The sequence below is a fragment of the Haliotis rufescens genome, unplaced genomic scaffold (genome assembly GCF_023055435.1).
Source record: "Haliotis rufescens isolate VD_foot unplaced genomic scaffold, xgHalRufe1.0.p SCAF_12, whole genome shotgun sequence".
NCBI lineage: Eukaryota > Metazoa > Mollusca > Gastropoda > Lepetellida > Haliotidae > Haliotis > Haliotis rufescens.
In genome coordinates, this window is record NW_025963802.1 from 35,773,749 (window position 1) to 35,791,288 (window position 17,540).

Consider the following 17,540-nt stretch of genomic DNA (forward strand, 5'->3'; position numbering starts at 1 on the left):
TCGGGTAGCCTAGTGGTTAAAGTGTTCGCTCATCACACCGAAGACCCGGGTTCGATTCCCGACATGGGTACAATGTGTGAAGCCCATTTCTGGTGTCCCCCGCCGTGATATTGCTGGAATATTGCTAAAAGCAGCATAAAACCATACTCACTCACTCACGAGATTTGTCAGTAATTAATATCGAATTGCCTAGTATATACATGTATTTATAAACTTCATGCATCAGTGTAAACAGGTATCTAAAATTGTTGACATTTATGTTTTGTTGTTAGGTATTTGCTGTAATCTATTGTCAATCGAACATCCTCCACAGTTGTATGGTGATGTAGACGACAGTTTCATTTGGTGGTAGCTTACATCTTGGTGATTTGGGCTGGAATAGGTTCTCAGCAAGTGTCATGGTGACAAATTGGGATCAGATGGGCAGGCATGAAAGACAACTGATGAGTTGGACACAGCAATTTATCACTGTCAGGTAGATCTTGCGTTGGGCCCATAGTTTCAAATGAATATGGGTCCTTATAGCCTGCAGTAAATTTATGTGTCAAATTGTTGGTCACAATAATCTGCATGGTTTATTTAAATGAGTGAGTGAGTGCGTTGGGTTTAACGCCAATTTTAACAGTATTCCAGTTATATCACGGGATGTCAGCTTAATGTGGGAGGAAAGCCCGAAATGATGCAGGTCTCGGACGTTTACTACTTCGGTGAAACCCACGAGCACGGGTATTGTGCTGATAAACCTAGAAACATTATCGGTGAACCGGAATTCAAACCCACAATCATAGGTTTCTGGCGTGCCAAAGGGACGCAACTCTGCACAGCGAATCGCACCGCCTTAGATGACTGGGCCACCCGTGCCTCCTTATTTAAATGAGGACCTGAAGAGTTTAGTCAGGGACTGCAGCTTCTGAAGTCTGTGGAACCTGATGGGAGCCTGGCAATTTTTTTTATAAAGAACCAAAAAGGTACCGGTATTAATCATGAATATTTCGGGGGATATTTTTAAGAACTTGTGTGCTCTGTCAGTCTTCACAACAAAAAAATGTCTCCCAAAATATTCACGATCCCTAACTCTATTTGTTCAGTTTGTTTCAAACACTGTAGGCATTGTGACTATACCTTAAAGTTTGAGCTTCGTAGCCTCAGATATTTCCAACCTATAGTCTTCAGCACCCCATGCTTGCCGTAAAAGGCGACTATGCTTGTCGTAAAAGGCGACTAACGGGATCAAGTGGTCAGGCTCGCTGACTTGGTTGATGCATGTCATCGGTCCCAATTGCGTGGATTGATGCTCATGATATTAATCACTGGATTGTCTGGTCCAGACTCGATTATTTACAGACCGCCGTCATATAGCTGGAATATTGCTGAGTGCGGCGTAAAACAACAAACCAACCATCCAACCAACCAACCTGTGAAGAGCTGAAATACTGTTGATGCAGTTAAAGCAATATTTACTCAAGCTGACATAATTATTCCTCTGACGATCAGTGTGCATTCAAAGCATAGGTCAGCTCCCAGGAGAGTATACAGTTGAGAATTAACCCCCACCCCCTCAGATATTTCAACATTTTCTTCATTCTTAAAACAATAACATTGATAAATGGATCGGAACCATTTGAACAACTCTGTGTGATCATTTGTATTTGCTTGGTCCAGTGGGAGGAGACTGCGTTTGCAGAGGTCAGCATCACATTCAGCTACATGTCATCTTCATCTTGTTTCAAGTGATTCTCAACTTGATCTGTGCTCATCGCTCTACATGACATGTTTGTAAAGTCCCTTGTGCCAATTACTGAGAAACAATAAACTAGAAAAGACCACAACGGTTTATTAATGCATACACTGATAATGATGGGTTATGAAAGTATGTGATCTACAGAGTATAACTACATGCTGCTATGGTAGGCAGGTAACTGTATTCTAGTATTCTACTCTTCCATTTACATAGGTATGAAGGTCCAGATCTGCCTAAAGCTGTTCCCTGTCCTATCATCCAAGACTGTTCACAGTGTGACTAGAGCATAGGCCATTAGGTCCAATTATGATCGATCACCTCATGCAAAGTTTCTTCATATTCTAGGTATGACCAATTTAAAATATTGTTGAATGTTTTTTGTTGGTCAGTCTACCATGACAGGATATCAGATAAAAGAATGACCAGGTGGATTTGAGATTATTTTTTTAAAAATAATGTTAAAATAAGTGTTTAAACAAATACAGAAACAAAAGATATTTTTAAGATCACTCATGCAAAGCAGTTTTAATAGATTTCTTTAACCTTTTTGATAAAATGAGGATAGACGTGTCCCAAAAAATGGCCTCTCCTGAACAATAATCTGAAAGTTAATATTCATTATTGTTTTCAGTCCCTCCATAGCTAAGGCTGAAAAAAGAATAGTCTTGGTTCTCAGGCACCGCCCACATCATCATAAAGTTTGCCACACATTTTGTTTTTATTTCCATTTTGAAGAAAACAAAAAAACTTTAATAAGTCCAACTGTAGTCAAATACAGTATTCCAGTATTTTACTCATCAAGGAATACAACGGTGGCCCTTTCCCAGGTTGATTGTACACATTGTTTATTTGGCTACACAACTATTTATTTGGTTACATAGTATGAACCTAAAAAAATAAGATCCGCCCGCCTATATTTTGAAAAAAACATTGCCTGAGAACCAATTCTGTTATTTTTTAAAGCCTAATTTGATTTTTTTTATTTCTGTCTTGGGCATGATCAAATCTTTCATTTAAAGAACACGAAAACAAACCTGTGAGACAAGGCTGTCGGACACATAAACCACGTGAGGATATCAATGTAAATATGTAAATAAATTAAAATACATTTCATATAGCGGAAATAACACATACACATTGGAATGCATGGTAATGTATAAACAAACTGTAATATATTGGCCAGAATGAATATAACAACTAACAATACAAGTTCATATTGCAATAATTGGAACTCAAATGATGTCAAACAGTCGAGGAGGAGAGCCTGTGTTGTTACTATAGTGAGTACAAACCACGGACAAACACAGACACACTTGCATTCATGGTGCAGACATCTTCCCGAGGCAAGGGAGTTAACTGACTATAAAAGTCCAGTTTCCACCCTTGCCGAACTAGGCTGGTTCTTAAACTGTTGTGCAGATTTCGATCGATTGCAGGATTTGCAAAGCATGTGCACCGCCAACTCGTTGTCAGCAGATATTTTCCAAATCTTTTCATGTTTTTAATCAAGGTGCTCACGTGATTTGATGCATTTCGCGATGTAAGACCCGTTTTATCACAACATAGATCTTGATTATCGATCAGATCGTCCTGACTGGGTGCCACCATTTTGTGTGAAGCAAATGCAAGTGATACGAGAGGTGGAATCTGATTGGCCCATAGGAGAGGCTTAGAGGTGAGGTGAGGTGAAATGGGGTTTAACGTCGCGTCCAAGATTATTGCACTTATATAGCGACGTGCATGTACGTGTGTGTTTAACATGAATACCCCACTCTGGGGACAGTATACTGACTCCGAGCCGACCAGTCCTTGTTTTAGCCCCTTAATGCCGAGAGCCAGACAGGGTAACAACAAGTACCATCTTTTAACGTCTTATGGTATGACGCGGTCGGGGATCGAACCCCGAACCTTCCGCTCTCCGGGCGGATGCTCTACCACGAGACCACGGAGGCGGTCGGAGAGGCTTAGAAATGACATAACTGGTAATAGCCACTGGTGGCGCTACGATTGAGCCCAGAAATTCCAGCCTTGTTCGGCAAGGGTGGAAACTGGACTTTTAAAGTCAGTTAACTCTCTTGCCTCGGGAAGATGTGGTGCAGAGGGATGTGTCAACACAAGATATCAAACCAGACTTATTATTTTTCTAATCCTATAAGAACTTTCTCAATTATGAGTTCAAATTGAAAATATAAATAAAACATTGTACATTTTATTTGGCATTTTAATTTGATATTTACACATTAAGTCTCCACAAAAAGTCAACATTTTTCTATTTTATATGAACTGACCCTTTCATTATTGTTTAGTAAAACACTTAAGTAGGTAGAACAGATCTAACCTAGTATAAACAGGCACATGAACCATCAAGACAGACAAAATGCAGGCAAATGTGAGGTCAACAAGAACATTTACTGGGCCATTGTGGATCCTGGGTCAATTCGTAAAAACATGTTCAGTATACAAGTGTTAGATGTATTCTCAGTTCACTGGGAGAGTGTTTGATTGGCTGTCTGTGATTGGTCACCATCCAATCAGATGTTTACAAAATTCAGCAATCATTTGTGATTGGTTACACTGCTCAAAATACAAAGTCAGTGGAAGTGTCGAATGTCGAGTCCTGCTATGCATGCAACAGTTCAACACACTGGCAAATTCTCCAAAAATACTTAAAAAATACTTCCACACACCATCTTAACAACACTTTCAAATATAAGTACAGTTTTATCAAAGTGAATTCAAATTTATGTTTACAATCCTATCAACATTGATTGATATATATTGATATATTTTACCATGGAAATCAACAAGTTTCTATAGATATATCTTTACTATGATTTGGAATGTCTAAAGACAAAAACAATATCTTAACCATTGTCTTATTTCCCATTCAAAATAACACAGTTGTCTTCTGAAAATTCTCTGATATGGTTTGCAAAAATACAAACCTATTCAAGAATATCCTTCATATTTTCAAGATATATATTACTAACATTCTAGTTAAATGCATATCTGATATAACTCAAACCTTACATGACTAAGATATACATTTCATCCATAACAAATATATCACATTTTAAGAGATCAAATCTCTTTGAATGTTCAGTAAGATAGAGGAGACCACTCTGTCCCTACTATATCACCGTCATATAAAAATAAAACATCAGACAATAGTCTTTATTGAGTAAAGGACAGTGATCAAATCTCCGAGAGTGCCCAAGGGAACACAGGGGAGACAACTCTGTCCCTAATGCAAATAAATGTAATAAGCACACATATGTGTATCTACAAAGGGTGCTCCCCTAGTTTACTCATCAAGGTGACCAATGTGAGAATTTAATACTAAAATGTATAATCAACAGAAAATCTTTAAAATCAGATATAAATATCAACATGTGACCCCTACTACCACCTGCCCTTACCCGCCCGAACCCCTCCCCACCCACTCCCATGTGACAGGTGGACCTGTGATCAGCTCTGCTCCGCTGGGGCCGACCTCATCTCCTCCCCGTGGGTCGTGTGGCCTCAATTTTGCTCTGCAGGTCGTCGATGCGGATGTCCTTCAGGTGAATCAGATGTTCCAGACGGCGTACTTTGGCTTGCAGTATCTGAAACACAACACAAGCCCAGTCTGCAACACCATCTGCCAAGCGATGTATTTCATATCAAACATCTATGACTGAAGGACTATTCCAGTTCACCAACACACATGCGGTTAAGCATGTGTAACCATGTTCTGCACTTGAATAGCAAATGCCATGATATTTGGATAAAAGTGTCTAGGATCTGGTATGGCTGGCAATGATGTAGTGGTACTTGGGTTTATTTGCTATAAAACACTCACGAACAATTAAACAAACTGTGATTCATACACTGCTATAGACTAACATTAAATAATTTATTTTTATTTTTAGAGTCAGAGACTAAAATTTAGTCTCTGACTCTAAAAATAAAAAAAAATTCCCTATGCTGATGTGGAATAGAGCTAGCTTGAGCTGGCTAGACTTGCTTTTGTATACATTTCTAGATATATTTTTTTCATAAAATAAATATATTCCACGGTCATGGTGCAGGACTAACACTGCTAGTCTGACAAATATCATGACTTTTCCATGGTATTATGCCATGATTTTCAATAAGAATTACAACAAAATAACAAACATAACTCAATTAATTCAAATTTTACTTGACTTTGGTGAAAGCATTCATTTGCCTGTCAGTATCAACAGAAAAAAATACTGGTAAACTTTATTTGTATTTTCCAAAACTATTCTAGGCCTGGGAGACTGGAACTGCCATGACATATTCCATGACCTGTATGAAACCTACTCCTTCCTTCCTTCCTCACTCACTCACTCACTCACTCACTCACCTGTATCGTTTCATCTTTGGCTAAACATTCCTGTTCCTTCTCCTCAAGTAAGATTCGAGGGACGACATCATTGTCCATGAAACCTTTGCCCTTTGACCTGGAAGAGACATTATTATTCAGTTTACATATAACAGGCTGTACACAATATCAAGTCACAAGCCGTTTTCTCTGAAACGCAATCTTATTAAAATCAGATCTTTTACCTCTGAAAACATCTCCATAGCTGATCACATCATGTGAAACCTGAGCAATCTCAGACCCCCCAGTCTAAATGAAGGATGTGCAGGTTCTAGAGCCAATCAGATGTCAGCTTTCTAAAATGATGCGGCTTCATTTTTTTACTGCCTTACTTCAGAAATTTCTACCTTAGCAGACGATAACCACCACAAATAATTACTTATATGCCTCATAGTACACCCTTTTGGGTATGATGCCATGGAACTCAGAAATGACAGAATGTATAAAGTATCTACAACAATACAATAGCACAGATTTTCTTTTGTATTCGGAACTGCCCGATTACATTTGGTTTTGCCATACACAAATCAGGTATGCTTGTCTGAATGTTTCACCGAGAATTTAGAAGCCTGGACACAGACTGGCTCATCTTCCCAAGGCAAGGGAGTTAACTGACATTATAAGTCCAGTTTCCATCCTTGCCGAATGAGACTGGAATTTCTGGGCCGAAATCCACACGACTGTTAACAAAGGGGATGTTGATTTTGTTACACGATTTTGATGGGACTATGCATAGACTTGTTAGTCCAGCCAAAATATAACTCCATAATTCCAGCCTTGTTCGGCAGGGGTGGAAACTGGACTTTTAAAGTCAGTTAACTCCCTTGCCTCAGGAAGATGAGACTGGCTCAGTAGATGGTTCACCTGACACCACCTTCTACTGTGACTCCTCAGATGTGCACACAGAGACGTATTTTATCAGAGCAAAAGATCTGATTGTAATAAGATTGCCCAAGTGTCCAGGCAGACAAACACTACAATCTGCAATGAAAGTCAAACTCATGTCCTTCCTATTTGACTGACCAAATCAAGACAACACACCCATGATGACGTGAAAAGTACAAAACGTCCAAAAGAGCTAAATCAAAATTATTCGTCCACATGAGCCAAGTCTATCAGTGGTCAAAGGAAATACAAGTTGACAAGTGTATGATGCTTTTTCTTGGTAAACAAAGATCTGACACATGACAGACAGACGACTTAAGTTATGCTTGGCTTATACAGATGATGCGTATTAAGTATGACGGAGAAGACAGATGGATGCAAGGACTGACCCCTTGTACGGCCCTGCATTGGCCGCCACACCGGGACCTGTCCTGGCCTTGGGGAGGCGGACTGCTGGTGGCAACATGGCTGCAGAGGAAGAGAACATGTCAGAAGCACGGCACAACACTCTATCAATTAGGGCTGGACGATACACCAACTGTGCGATCCGAAACATACCACGATACCTTGCTCACGATCCGATACATATCACAATATTTGTAAGTGCTCGTAACTGTAGTGCGTAACCCATATTTTTCACAGACAGGATATTCAAATACCTAGCACACTGATGATTTACAGCTGGCAGTGTCAAGTATGGCGCAATGGATGAAAATATTTACTTTTTCACTACTCATTTTCACAACTAATTAGTGTTTGGTGTAATTCATAAAAGAATACATTTAAGTTAAGAATCAATACTTTTTACTTAGTGTGCAACTGTGATTGATACTTGTATCGGGAAGTGAAATATCGCGTTCCATTGATGCATCAGTGTATCATCCAACCACTACAATCAATGCAAATTATTCTGTCCAATAGACGCTTGCAAGATTTCTTTACACAGTAGTCATGACGACCACTATCATTAATCTTCCTATGTCCAGTGCTGAACTGTAGTCAGGATGTAAGCAACGTGTTATAAAGGGTAGCCCACTCACCCATGTTCTGGTCAACCTCTGGCTTGTCACTGCTGAGTCCAGAACTTCGGCCCGGTCCCACCCCCATCTGCTTGTTCTTGTGGATCTGATGTCTGGCAAGGTCGATCTTCGTCCTCACCATCAACATCACCTTCTCTATGACGCCCGGCTTGCATCCCGCCACGCTGCGGATCACGTCCTCCGACAACTGGAAGTTCATCTTGTCAAACACCTTCCTGGAGACGCGGAACATAAGACAAACTGAAGCAAGTCTCACACACTGACAGATTCATACAGACTAGGGCTGCCATGAATACACTATGAGGCGCATACCATTCGTATCACGAATATAGGGTAACAAATACGAATATTAATATACGAATACAATGAGAAGTCAACAGTTGACGTATTACTGTTATATTCAGTGAAACAATAACAACATAAATTATTTGACATGGTTTGTTAATTATTAATATAATATACATTTATTTACTCCACTTATCCAGGTACTAGTGTCTGCTCAAATTTGACAGTGACGAGTGACCACAACATTGTCAAATTAAATATTATAAGAGTGCTGTCTTTGAAGAAATCTATGCATATACATGTACGTAATATGTGGATATTATGGATGTTTTTAGGTACAGGGTATGTAAATGTACATGATTGCATATTCATAAATATTCGATTCTAGTGGCCACGAATATTAAATTCAATTCATGAATGGATACGGTTCATTTCACCGAATATGCGAGAGAATTGTAACAGCCCTAATACAGACCCTCTCACACTTCTCAACATGTTACCACTGATCATTACAAATAATAACTAATGTAGGCACATACCAAAGACTGTAATTTAAATCACGTTATACACTGTTGACATTTTTCAACAAATTACAGCTTGTCAACTGCATTTTAACCAACAGTAGAATGCTAACAACATTAAACTAAATAAACAAAAAAATGTCTGTCCCTTTACCATCTTAACAAGTTGGGTAACATTTGAATGTATTCCTATTCACTGACAATGTGTTCTTGATCATCACGCCATAGAATGCAGAAGGATGATACACCATCAACTTGATCTATTTGTTTGTTTGTTTGTTGTTTAATGCCACACTCAGCAATATTCCAGCTATATGATGGCGGTGTGTAAATATTCGAGTCTGGACCAGACAATCCAGTGATTGACATCATGAGCATCGATCCACAAAATTGGGATACGATGACATGCATCAGCTAAGTCAGTGAGCCTGACCACCCGATCCCGTTAGTCGCCTCTTACGACAAGCATAGTCGCCTTTTACAGCAAGCATGGGTTGCTGAAGGCCTATTCTACCCCGGATCATCACGGGCTTCAACTCAACACACTAATTTTGGATCCCCAAAAATTTAACTTAGTAATTGCATAAAACTGTATGAACCTGGGTTCAATAAGAACCATTTATATGAAATTTGGTATACATGTTGATGGGACTTGACATGTCAGAGCAAAACAATTTCTCCAATAAAACAATCAACTCTTATCTAATAAAAGCACTATACACACTGATATACTGCTACTTGTGTCACACTACTGGTGTCTTCTCAGTTGCTGGGCAGTATAATAACCACATTCAGCAACATTCCAGCTATATGATGGCGGTCTGTAAATATTTGAGTCTGGACCAGACAATCCAGTGATTGACATCATGAGCATCGATCCACGAAATTGGGATATGATGACATGCATCAGCTAAGTCAGTGAGCCTGACCACCCGATCCCGTTAGTCGCCTCTTACAACAATCAACTCTTATCTAATAAAAGCACTATACACACTGATATACTGCTACTTGTGTCACACTACCGGTGTCTTCTCAGTTGCTGGGCAGTATAACAACCAGTGAAGGGAGAAGGTAGCCAACTATTTATTGATGTGGGTTTCCAAGTTCCACCCTCTCAAAACTACTCACCCTACTAAATGTTCCCCCCCCCTCACAATCCAGCTCGAACAACATACTCGTCATGTTTAAAACATGTTGAAAAATCTCTCACCTAAATTAGATATTGTTTAATTATTACCCACGAAATGTCGACATCTGCAGAGCTCCAGATAAGCTTTTAGTGTTGTGGGTATTTTACCCACGCATTTTAAAATCATTGGGTATCAGTAATTCTATCTGGGTATTCAAATTTCTGTTACCCACTAGTTTTTACACGTGGGTAATTAAGTTAAATATTTAAAAACACAATTAATCTAGTCCCTGCAAACTGGTGTTGTGTGGGTTCGAGAGCTTTATAGGACTCAAAAATACCACAATACTTCCAAAAGAAAGTGTGATGGCAAATGATCGTGACGTAACTGTCATCGTGGAGTTTGGCAAGGTTGACGGAATGCCTGTTTATAATTTCAAAATAAGTTACTGATTTGCTAATCGAATACGCAGGGTTACTTCACAATATTTTGATGATACCCACAAGTTTTATTTTTGTAGCTTATCTGTAATGTTCTGTAATTTCTGATGCGTATTCTACGCAGATACGCAGCTTATCTGGAGCTCTGACCTGTGTGTAACCCAGCAATGGATGATGTATCTTCAAAACAATGCTTCCCATTGTGTATTTTCAAATGGGTGGCCATGAGGGTAGCACAGTATATCTGACTGTGTACATGGTGAAGTTTGTTTGTTTGTTGTTTAACACCGCACTCAGCAATATTCCAGCTATATGACAGTGGTCTGTAAATAATCGAGTTTGAAAGACAATACAGTGATTGACATCATGAGCATCGATCTACGCAATTGGGATACGATGACATGTATCAACCAAGTCAGTGAGCCTGACCACCTAATACCGTTAGTCGCCTCTTACAACAAGCACAGTTGCCTTTTATGACAAGCAATGGTTGCTGAAGACCTATTCTACCCCGGATCTTCACGGGTCACATGGCGAAGTACAACATGCAGTGATACAATGTGTACAACATGCAGTGATACAATGTGTACAACATGCAACAACAGCAGAGTGTGAAGTACATGCAGCCTTTGACGTCATCCACAGACATACCGGGGTGTCATTGTACAAAACAACCTTAGCGCTACGACTGTCACAGGTCTATGTTAAGGTATGGGTGCTATGATCACTTTAGCGCTAAGATTGCTTTGTATAACGGTACCCATGCTGATACAGCGCTGTCATACATACATCTCACATATTGACAGGGTTCATTATTAGCAAGTTCTAAACAATGGTAAAGTCATGATTATTCCAACATTACTTCAGATGAATATTTATATCACTAATACATAAAAGTTCATTTGGACTGGCTTGCTGGCATTTGAAATCAAAGTAAGTCTCCCTGACATACACATGTTAAAGCTAGGTGGTGTCTGAGACACAGCTGAGTGTCCCTCCACCCCAGAACACCGATCAGGTAGGTGAGGATTTACACCTGACGACTATCTGCTGACTTATTGCTTGTATCTGATCAAAATGTTGCTGTATTGTTGCCCTCAACATAGTGTTGCCACCCAGTCTCAATAACCTCTACCCCTCCCCACCCCTCACAGTGTTGCCACCCAGTCTCAATAACCTCTACCCCCTCCCCACCCCTCACAGTGTTGCCATCCAGTCTCAATCACCTCTACCCCTCCCCACCCCTCACAGTGTTGCCATCCAGTCTCAATCACCTCTACCCCTCCCCACCCCTCACAGTGTTGCCAGTCTCAATCACCTTTACCCCCTCCCCACCCCTCACAGTGTTGCCATCCAGTCTCAATCACCTCTACCCCCTCCCCACCCCTCACAGTGTTGCCATCCAGTCTCAATCACCTCTACCCCTCCCTACCCCTCACAGTGTTGCCACCCAGTCTCAATCACCTCTACCCCCTCCCCACCCCTCACAGTGTTGCCATCCAGTCTCAATCACCTCTACGCCCTCCCCACCCCTCACAGTGTTGCCAGTCTCAATCACCTCTACCCCTCCCCACCCATCACAGTGTTGCCACAGTCTCAATCACCTCTACCCCTCCCCACCCCTCACAGTGTTGCCAGTCTCAATCACCTCTACCCCTCCCCACCCCTCACAGTGTTGCCAGTCTCAATCACCTCTACCCCTCCCCACCCCTCACAGTGTTGCCATCCAGTCTCAATCACCTCTACCCCTCCCCACCCCTCACAGTGTTGCCATCCAGTCTCAATCACCTCTACGCCCTCCCCACCCTACCCAGTCTCAATCTCATTTGTGATGACCAAAACGAAATATCAAATTCAAGAAAAGTTTCACACTGCTCTTTACAGCAGCCTTCACAATGACTGTCAACACTCACAAGCATTAGAATGGTCCATACTGTGATGGCAGTATCACTGCTGTATTTTATAGATAAAAGTCATTACAAATATAAAAACATATCAGTCTTATGTTATAACTTACATTCTTGTGGGATCTGACGAGCTATCAAAACTTGTCTCATCAATCACATTTTTTTCAGAATATAACTTGACTGCATTTTATTATGAAATACTGATACTGTGTGTCTCTTGCCCTGTAAGAGGTTTAAGTGCAAGAGTTTATAATTGCAGACAAATCCATGGTACATTTGTTGGGATCTAACCACAAGCAGGTTCTACTCAGATCTACAAGCATCCAGAAGGTTGATAGTACAAGGAGAAGGATGTGTGGATGATATACTCATACACATCTTAATGGAAAAATAGAAACAAGGAAAATGAAATACAAAACTTAATGAATTTGTTAGTCTTCCAGTACTCATGGCAAAACAGTCAAATGTTACCTTTTTGGAAAATTAAGTACTATTTGATGTTGTCTACACTTTTAAGCATATTATCTCCTACCCCAATAGGATTAGTCTACACATATACAGTTTAAAGTTACTTGTCATTGTTTATCAGATCTTGTTTATCTATATATAATAATAATAATGATGATGATGATGATGATGATGATGATGATGATGATAATAATAATACCGGGTAATAATGATGACGATAAAAATAATCTTTATTATTTTATTATTATTATTTATTTTATTATGATACAAATTATCACAGAACACAAATCTTGTAGAGGCAAGAAGTGAGAGCGTCACTGTATTGCATGGTGTACTGTTATCATTACCTGTTCAACATGTACCAGTTGGATAATTTCTGCTGTGAAGAGTTGGCCGGTGGGTAGTTATGGAGGTCCACAATATGTGGTAGGAAATGTTTCACAACTTCAGCAACTAGCACTGAAAACAAGAGGCAGGGACAGGATGCATAGATGACGATGTAGAGCCTAGAGACAATACAGGTGTCTAGCTGAGTGACAGAACCATGTACATGCACACTGGGCAGACACTTCATCCACAAATGGAGAATTTGTTTTATTGAAATCAGTTTGCTTATAATAGTAATATACAACTGAAATAATAGCCTTTCTTACTTATTACTAGCTTCTAAAAAGGAATTTATCTAAGATTGATTAATTCCTGCTAAATATTGAGAAAGTTGTTTTTGCTTCATACCTTTTGGTGGAGAGTCGGGATTTATGTTTGAAAATTACTTAATGCAAACACAATTCAATACTTTCTGTACAAACGAAACAGAGAATGTGTCAAACATGTTAACAAAGGATAACAAAAATCATCCATTTCCCAAACAAAATTGTCCACATTATGATGAAAAAAAATAATTAAACAACTGGTCTAAAGCCACTAAGGCTCTGGAGATGAAAAATGTCTTCATGAAACGAAACATCAGGTTTCAGTGCCTACCCACATATTTGCCACTTTAGGAGCTGAACAAGGCTGAAATAATATCCAGTTGTTGTCATACTTACAATTAATAATTTATCAGTTTTGGACGATAAGGTTTAACATTACACTCTAGCAGATCACGTTTCAAAGGAGAATAGCAATATTCAGTAAGCTCCATATCTGAAAGAACACAGCTATGTTTCCAGTTCTATAATGGCCCCGACGGGGTGGAAGTGGTAGTCAATAATTTAATCTGAAGTCTGCACCAATAGATCATGTAATGGCTCTCTCACTCATCACAGAAATTGACAGTCGAGCAACACACAGACTTGGCTATAAATATATTTACACAGTCCAACTCACCTGACTGCATCACTCTGCAACTCACCTGACTACATCACTCTGCATCTCACCTGACTACATCACTACATTGATAACATCGGCGAGCACATGCTCATACTTCTTGCATCAACAGCTATGACAGACAATGGTTCAGTCGCACAAAGTGAACTTAGCACAAACAAGTCTTGAAGACTTATTCTACACTTTATCAGGGATGCCAATTGGCACTAGTCTCCAGCCCTAGTCAATTGTCTAATGTTAAAGAATCCTGAGGGATTTTAGAATTGCAGGCTTTTTAGAGAGGGGTTGTTGAAACTCAGTAGCACTGCCCTGTTCCACAAAGTGATCTTAGTGCAAATCTATAGTGAGTCCATACTAAAGTTCAGAAGATATGACATAACCTTAGCGCTAAGATCACTTTGTGGCGCTGGCAAAAGCAACATAGAATAATTGATAAGGTCACTTTGTGGTTCTGTCACCATACATGCCTGATTCAGTGTATCATATACTGGTGCATAGACAAGCAACTACAGAAGTACTACAGCTGACTACATGCATACAGCTGCCACTGCATCCTGCCAACAGATGGCGCTATTATGGAACTAGAAGCAAGTGGTCCGCGGTACCTATTGAGCAAATTCCAGTTCTCCAGTTTCTGCCTCATGTTGTTTGCGGGGACATAATTGTGGATCTGCACGGCCCAGGGAAAGAAGTGCTTTACGACCTCTGCCACCAGAACTATGACACGTAATAAACCGATTACTACAGACCCTTAAATCTGGATATAACAAGGTCAAGGCAAAGTTATAATCACTGCTTTTAATGTGATGTCCAGGTCTATGAATTTAGCCAAAAATAATAATAATGCGCATATTTATAATGTACCAAATCTACATCATTGAGCATGCTCAAATCGCTACATTAATACCCCGGTCTATGGATCAGTGCACTCATTTTTCATTTTCAGCTCCCTGGGGATAAAATCTAGTAAGCAAGGTAAAAATAAGTTTGGCTAAAGTAAGCTTAACTTATTCAAAGCAAAATGTGCAAAATAATAAAGTCTGGACCAGACAAACCAGTGAGCGATATTATGGGCAATGTCCCAGGCATCTGGGCATACACATTAAGAAATATTTCATTCATTCAAATTAAATCAGTGTTAGGGCTTATGTGTTGTGTGATTCATCAATGGCATACATCATATACGTATCCAATACATAAAATAAACACTGTTGATTTCACTGATGACAGAACCTGTGTGTACTCATCATGATGTATTCATATTTTGTACACCTCACCATTCAACTGAACATGTTCTAATATACTCAACATAAACTGTGAGCAGTATTTCAGTGACCAATATCACTGCGTGTCACTTCATTGTCAGCTTATTTCGAGGAATGCCCAACATGCTCATAGAGGCTCAGGTCAAATGAGTTTGATGTCAGATGAGTCCGACTGTCACAGACACAGACACTGTCTTGACTATGGGAACCCATTGCGACTCCCGGCTTGAGCAATGCATCAGTTTCAACATAACCTGATTGACTTCTACATCTTCAACATTATTCTAACAGAAATTCAGATGTCATGTTCTCAAGTTTGAATATATTGAAACTTTTTAATACCTCCATCAGAGAAATCTCTGTTCATGTTTCGTTTTGGTCGTGACAATTGTATCTCATCAATCCATGTGTACAGTTCTTCAAGTTGAGCCTCGTCCAATTCTTCCATTTCACTCTCACTCTGAGGCATTTTAGCCCTTCCACGTCCTCCTTTGATTGAATCCAGAGTTTGCAAGATCAAAATAAAATTCTAACTATTAAACCCAACATAAAACAATAACCGAGAATACTGTATCACTATGATAACTCGGTGTCAAATAGTTTACATTGTTGTCAGTCGATACCGTATCCCACAAGGCAACGTAAACCGGAACTTCTATTTACCAACAGCAAATGACGGTTCTTGAACAATATTACACGCTAACAGTAACCGAACAAATACATGATTGTCTCCCCTGAATGGGGAAGAGCTTGGCATCCAACCAAGGTCTTATTTTTAACAAACCTTTTTTATGACACTGCATTCTAATTATTATTTTCAGTTTTTTACTACTTATTCAAGCCATTTTCTTCTCTCAATAGATTTTTGTGACAAAGCAAAGTAGTCCATAAATATGCGAGATTGTATATTATTGGACTGTTGACAAAGCTGAGTCAAAAATATATATTTCTTTCTGTTCACCAAATTTTGGTTGTATTTAATCACTACTGTAAACACATCTGAGTTTCCCACATGGACTTAATTACAAGATGGATGAATGCATTGGTCACAGTTAGCCAAGTCTCTCATTGCACACAAACCACCAATCAGGAAGTCATGGCATGGGCTCATCCCCAGGTGATGGTAATCCAAGCATAAAGTTTCTCAGTCGGCTTATATATAACACATATTTATCTAAAGGAAAAGAAGTGGAAAGTGATGTGAAATCAATTTTTCTCCTACCTGTAATTTCCAAAAGTATTTCTCTTCCACAAGTGTCATTTAATGGGGCAGCTGAGTTTAGCATCATTTCATTCAAATCCAAAACAAACCTACAGTAACAAATGCATCCAGGCTATTTTGTTTATCATAACAGAAAGATAACCTTTGCTAAGGCTGCCTACATGTCAACTGTTTTATAAGGCAACTCTAATTTTATTTCTATTTATGGAATTCGGCCAAAAGCCACAATCAGGAAAGATAATAAGAATAGTTTAAATTTAGTTTCATTTGACATACTCCTTCCCCTTTGATGGGTTAGAAAAATAAAAAGATACAACTACAAAATCATAACAACTATTTAAATAATATAATTGATGAAATGTTTTGAATGTAATCTCTGGACACTGCAACCCCCAAAAATCTTCTTGTAAGTAAATATATTTTAATGATATAAAAATATTAAACATTCTGCATTTAAACAGCATTAACATTTAGTTACATTTTATCACTAAACTGACAGACACAAACAACTTTATGCCAATATAAATTTGGAAAATATTGAGCTAATCCTATTTTTTTATATTTTTGACCAGCCTAAGCAAATTGGTTATAAAAAATCTGTAAATCATCAGAGTGTGATCTTCGTTTGTTATGTCAGTGAAGAAGGATTGATACTTTGACAAGCGACAACAAACCAGGTGATGCGAGTCAGAGATTTTATTAAACGATGTCAAGTGTCTGTACACAGGGGAAAGTGTTGTAGGGTGAGAGGGGAATATATTTTTCTTCAAAAACTGTCAAAAGACATGTAATGCATATTATTTATCAGGTGACCTTGCCATTCCTATTTATGTGCCCCTCTGTGTCAAATTGCACAGTCGATTGAATGAAATGAATGCAGCAGTTACAGTATTCAAGCTATGTCAAGGCAGAACCCTAGA

At 39.2% G+C, this 17,540-nt stretch overlaps 1 protein-coding gene across 2 annotated transcripts; it reads right to left on the reverse strand.

Annotated features, from left to right (window-relative positions):
* Positions 1–3,709: 3,709 nt before the first annotated feature.
* On the reverse strand, positions 3,710–16,048 carry LOC124136601 (sperm flagellar protein 1-like). Of its 2 annotated transcripts, none has more exons than XM_046502571.2 (6): positions 15,741–16,048; positions 13,152–13,263; positions 8,054–8,268; positions 7,403–7,481; positions 6,111–6,207; positions 3,710–5,346 (listed from the first exon to the last, which is right to left on the reverse strand). In XM_046502571.2, exons 1-6 carry the CDS (start codon positions 15,865–15,867, stop codon positions 5,236–5,238), a joined length of 741 nt encoding a protein of 246 aa, XP_046358527.1. In that variant the 5' UTR covers positions 15,868–16,048; the 3' UTR covers positions 3,710–5,235. The 2 variants fall into 2 exon arrangements, with proteins under 2 accessions (XP_046358527.1, XP_046358528.1); XM_046502572.2 differs by lacking the exon at positions 13,152–13,263 and adding an exon at positions 14,739–14,850.
* Positions 16,049–17,540: the final 1,492 nt, after the last annotated feature.

Coding starts and splice junctions, on each gene's coding strand:
- LOC124136601 (XM_046502571.2), bottom strand. CDS start 15,867: ATGCCTCAGAGTGAGAGTGAAATGGAAGAATTGGACGAGGCTCAACTT. Junction 6,208..7,402: donor AATGCAGGGCCGTACAAGGG/GTCAGTCCTTGC, acceptor TGTCTCTTCCAG/GTCAAAGGGCAAAGGTTTCA. Junction 5,347..6,110: donor CCAAAGATGAAACGATACAG/GTGAGTGAGTGA, acceptor GTTGTGTTTCAG/ATACTGCAAGCCAAAGTACG.